This window comes from Octopus bimaculoides, chromosome 11 (genome assembly GCF_001194135.2).
Source record: "Octopus bimaculoides isolate UCB-OBI-ISO-001 chromosome 11, ASM119413v2, whole genome shotgun sequence".
Taxonomy (NCBI): domain Eukaryota; kingdom Metazoa; phylum Mollusca; class Cephalopoda; order Octopoda; family Octopodidae; genus Octopus; species Octopus bimaculoides.
Genome location: NC_068991.1, coordinates 50695046 through 50700200, shown reverse-complemented (window position 1 = coordinate 50700200; position 5155 = coordinate 50695046). Strand labels below are relative to the sequence as shown.

Here is a 5155-nt window from a genome sequence, read left to right as displayed (position 1 = left end):
AAGACACCATTTCGAGCGTGGCCGTTTTCGTGCGGGTGACACGTAAAAGCACCCACTACACTCTCTGAGTGGTTGGCGTTAGGAAGGGCATCCAGCTGTAGAAACTCTGCCAAATTAGATTGGAGCCTGGTGTTGCCATCCGATTTCACCAGTCCTCAGTCAAATCGTCCAACCCATGCTAGCATGGAAGGCAGACGTTAAACGATGATGATGATATATATATATATATAGAAATAACATATTGTCTAAGGTAATAACATACCTTCAAGCTGGTTAATTCTTTTTGTAATTCAAGAAGTAATGGAGATGGCTGATTGGCCTTCTCTTCAGCAGCTTTCAGACGATTCTGTAAGACCACTAATTCATTAGATAAGTCGTGTATCCGCTTCTCATATTGCTCTGAAAGTTTATTGGCTTTCTCTTTAGCTTGCAATGCATTTTGGGATAAATCCAGCTATTTAGATAAAAGAAAAAAACAAAAGCATAATAATAATAATAAAAGTGAATTAATTTTTTTTTCCAAAATTCCAAAAAACACTTTACTTGAAGTCATCAGCTATTCCAAGTGATTCCCTATAAGAATGGTCCAATTGCAGTAAACATGATGCTATATGATGTATGAGACTGTCATATTCTCTGTTATAATTACCAATTCTTCTACTATAATCAGGTTTTTAACTTCATTTCATTCTTAAACTATTCATGTTCTTAATGTCATCTATCAACAATCTAAATCTTTAGTTGATTTAATTCTCCCATTAAGTCTAGATATATTTTCTTTTTTTTTTCAGTTGACTATATTAGATTGCCAAAAGTCAGACAAATTTTATTTCTATTGAATGCAGAGATCTTAGAAATGCTATGCTTGCTGGATGCTGTACTAAGCTGGTCTCTTATGTCTTCATAATGGACAGGTTCTGCAAATACAGTGTTGGAACATTTCACATGTAGAAATCTAAATTATTAAACAAACTTTCCAAACATTTTAATTTCCAATTTCTAAAACTTGTGTAAATAATATTCCCTAATTAGAAACTTCTGTAGTTTTTCAAAAAGTTCCTAACTGAAAATCTCCCAGCTGAGTTCCACAATATGACAGATAAAAAGAAAGGAAATGGAGTTATCCTGAACAACGGATAAGTGAATCGGTCATTTTAACATGTTATCATCATCATCGTTTAATGTCCACTTTCCATGCTAGCATGGGTTGGACGATTTGACTGAGGACTGGCAAGCTAGAAGGAAGTGGGACTGAACCCAGAACCATGTGGTTCGTAAGCAAGCTACTTACCACACAGCCATTCCTACGCCTATATATATATATATATATATATATACTGTTCTGATATCATATCCAATCAGTCGTCTCTGCATCCTCCCCTATATCTTATGAAATAGTCAATTATTTATGAAACAAGTGGAGGGAACTTAACTTGAACCCCACCACCATCTGTGACTATTTCATGAGAAGATGTCTTTAACAGACAAACACTATGTGCAATAATCTCTGAGGCTTTTAAAAGTAAAACAAAAGAACATCTACATCAGACGCTTACTTGATATTCAAGATCTTCCCTGGCAGTCCGCTCATCACTGACAAGTTTTTGAAGTTCTCGTAACATAAAGGCATGGTCTGTTTGCTCCAGTTCTCGTTCTCTTTGCTGAGACCGAAGTTTCTGTTTTAGCTGTAATAAGAATTACAACAATAATCACAGTTTTTAATGATTAATGATTCATCAACATTAATAATTCATGCAGCATAAATGATGCCACCTGAATTAATGTTAATTTTTTTTCACTCTCTTTCTACATGTTAGATATATCTGTTTGATAAAGCTTTGATAATTCTTTGAGGAATAAAGCACAGAACTAACGAAGAAACAAAAATGGGCAGAATTTTGTTTCATGAATGCCATATAATTCCTCATAACCTTTCTTTTTTTTTGTATTTTCAGGAAATTTTTGCAAATTTGTATTCTATATATGGAAATTCATACAATTATGCAAAGCAAAAAAAAATTTTCTGGTGCGTGATTTAAGGCCTATTTAGCTGTTATTTTTAGCACATCTCACCCCTCATACCTTCCTCGTTTGTCAGTTTGACGTATTGATGCTTTTCAATATCTTCCTCTTCATAAACACATTTAATGGTCTATTCTGGGATTTAAGCCAAAAATTTAGACTGTCCATATTTTAAACTGACTCAAAAAGAAAAATTTGAAAAATCACCCAAAATATTCTTTAAAAAAATTTCGAAAAATTTTTTAAAATATTTTTTTATATAGCCATGTGAATTCCTGTGTAGAATACAACTTCAAAAAATTTTAAAGCTACGAGAGGTTATATGGGGTGCTTAAAGTAGAATTCCACCCAAAAATGAGGAACCATAGACTAAATTTATCAAAGGCATTTTGTAGTCTATTTGGAAAAGATATTCACTTGTGTTGCAATTTCTTTCGTTTTTTTTTTTTAAATAAATTTTACCGCCTGTGATAGTTTCCAGCAAACCAGGGACACTACTTATTCATTTGCTTAAAGCCAATAAGATTGAAGTTAAGCATTGACTCATAAAAGCTTCTTGAAGATATTTATGTTTTACATACCAAATATCAACTCCAATCTTTAATAACTGATAAAAAAATATTAAAATACATATTAACTTTATATTGATTTCAAATTTTAAAGCAAAGCCAGCAATTTTAGAGGAAATGGTTAACTCGATTACATCAACCCCTGTGCTCAAATGGCATCTATTTTATCAAGTACAAATGGATGAAAGGTAAAGTTAGCTTTAGCAGAATTTGAACTCAGAATGTTAAAGACAAATGAAATGCAACTAAGCATGTTGCCCAGTGCAGAAACAAATCTGCCAGCTCACTGCCCTTGATAACTTTATATGAAAGCATTACAGACTTTGCTTTAAGGCATATAGTATATAAGAACGTCAATAACCACAGATTTTTAACAAAGCAGCTCAGTGAAGGATTACTTTGAAATTCATAATTCTTTCTTGCTTTTAACCCTCCAACGCAGAGTATAGGCCACTTATAATTGAATTCCATGTCGCATAATTTTTCGCTTCTGTACTTATACTCTGCCATGAATGTCCCCCTTTCTCTAGTTCCTTTTGTGTTGATCTACGCCACGAGTTCTTAGGCCTACCCCACTTTCTATATCCATCCAGATTCCACTGTGAAGCACTTTTCGCTGCATTTGGTGTGTCCTTTCTAATTGTGCTACCAATCCACTTCCACTTTTTCTTAAATATTTGCTCTCTAATCGAAACTTGATTCATTTTTTGCCATAGCTCTATATTGCTTATGTGTTCGGGCCATCTGATTTCAAGTATACTACGCAAGCACCTGTTGATGAATGATTGTATTTGCTTATTTGACTTAACTGCTATTCGCCATGTCTCAGCCCCATACAATAACACCGCTTTTACGTTAGTGTTAAAGATTCTTACTTTGTTCTTTATTGAACATAATAAAAAAATAAAAATGAAACAAGCTTAGATTTATACTGGAGATCCCTTAAATAGGAATAAATTAAACTGTTGGCATCCCACCTCATTCTACTATTATGTTCTGCTGACAACACACTCCCTTACTATGCTTCCATCATCATCAACATTTAATGTCTGCTTTCTATGCTGGCATGGGTTGGATGGCTTCACAGGAATTGGCTAGGCTAGTGGCTGCACCAGGTTCTATAGTCTGTTTTGATTTGGTTTCTCTGGCTGGATGCCCTTCCTAACTCCAACCACTCCACAGAGTGTATTGGGTACTTTATATGTGGCTGGATGCCCTTCTTAATGCCAACCACTTTACAGGGTGTAGTATTGAGTGCTCTTTATGTGGGACCATCACCCACACCAGTGCTTTTTACATGACACTGCTTTACATCGACATTTCAAGGACAGCACAAATGAGAGTTTTGTTTCCAAAATTATTTTTCCATCTAGTATGGTAGGGCAGTGTTTTAAACTTTAAACATTTGCATTCAACAGGAATAAAAGTATTTTCCCAACTGGATGTAATTAATGACACTAATCAATCAACCATAACATACTTAAAATTGCTGTTGGCTACAGAGATTAAAGCAAGCAGAGTTATGTATCTGTTTACAACACAATTACATTGTATGATGTGTAATAATGGGGATATTTCAGAGAATCAATAATTAGGGTCTTTTGAACTAAAATTTACATATTATTAACTCTTTCGTATCACAGTTACCCATGAATAATGCATCTCAGCTGTAATATGTTAATAACATGAAGATATAAATAAAATGGCTTTGTTCCTTTAGCAATGACACTTACATCCTTGATAATTTCATCTTGTCCTTGCTGTCTTAGATTAGATACTTTTTCATTTTCTTCTAGCCTTCTCTGGAGATCTTCATTTTCTGTCTAATTGAAAAGAAACGGAAGACTGCTAATTACAAAACTTTATATAAGTATGTAAAGTTGAATGAAAAAAATTCATTACTACACAACATAGTCTGTGAAAATACTTCAGAATGCTTACTATGGTTTCATCAACCACAACACAGTAACTTACTACTAATGGTTATTGACTTATCATTTATTGCAGCATCAGAAAAATATCTCAACTAAAATTGTATTATATTTCACACTTGTCAACCTCACATGTGCATTATTTATAGAAGTAATTTTTCAACTATTTATAATTTCAAACCTAATTAACGAAGTTTGGACTTGCTACATTACTTAATATAGACCAATAAATCGAAGTATTCAGATTATTTTGTAGGAAAGAAGTGGATTTCATCCTTATCACATTCAATTTTTCAAGATGAATAAAAATAAGGTTAATCAAGTGCTGAAGAGTCAAAAATGATCTGCTGTTCCCCTTCTCGAAATTTAGCATCTGATTGTATTATTCTTTTATTTGCGTCAGTCATTTGACTGCGGCCATGCTGGAGCACCACCTTGAAGTTGCTTTAGTCAAACAAATTGACCCCAGGACTATACTTTAAGCCTAGTACTTATTATTCTGTCGGTCTTTTTGCCAAACCACTAAGTTACAGGGACATAAACACACCAACACCAGTTGTCAAGCGGTGATGGGGGAGGGGGGACAAACACAGACACAAAGACAAACATACATAGATATACATACACGTATAT

At 33.9% G+C, this 5155-nt stretch overlaps 1 protein-coding gene across 3 annotated transcripts in view; it reads right to left on the bottom strand.

Annotated features, from left to right (window-relative positions):
* The window catches only part of LOC106873921 (GRIP and coiled-coil domain-containing protein 1), a 25217-nt gene that overhangs the window by 9140 nt on the left and 10922 nt on the right, over positions 1-5155 (bottom strand). For 2 of the 3 annotated variants that reach the window (XM_014921458.2, XM_052971789.1), the window contains exons 6-8: positions 4325-4414; positions 1557-1685; positions 263-454 (exon numbers count right to left, since the gene is read on the bottom strand). In XM_014921458.2, coding sequence (XP_014776944.1) covers positions 263-454; positions 1557-1685; positions 4325-4414 — 411 coding nt within the window. The remainder of the gene's footprint in view (positions 1-262; positions 455-1556; positions 1686-4324; positions 4415-5155) is intronic. The other variant, XM_052971790.1, reaches the window with a different exon arrangement.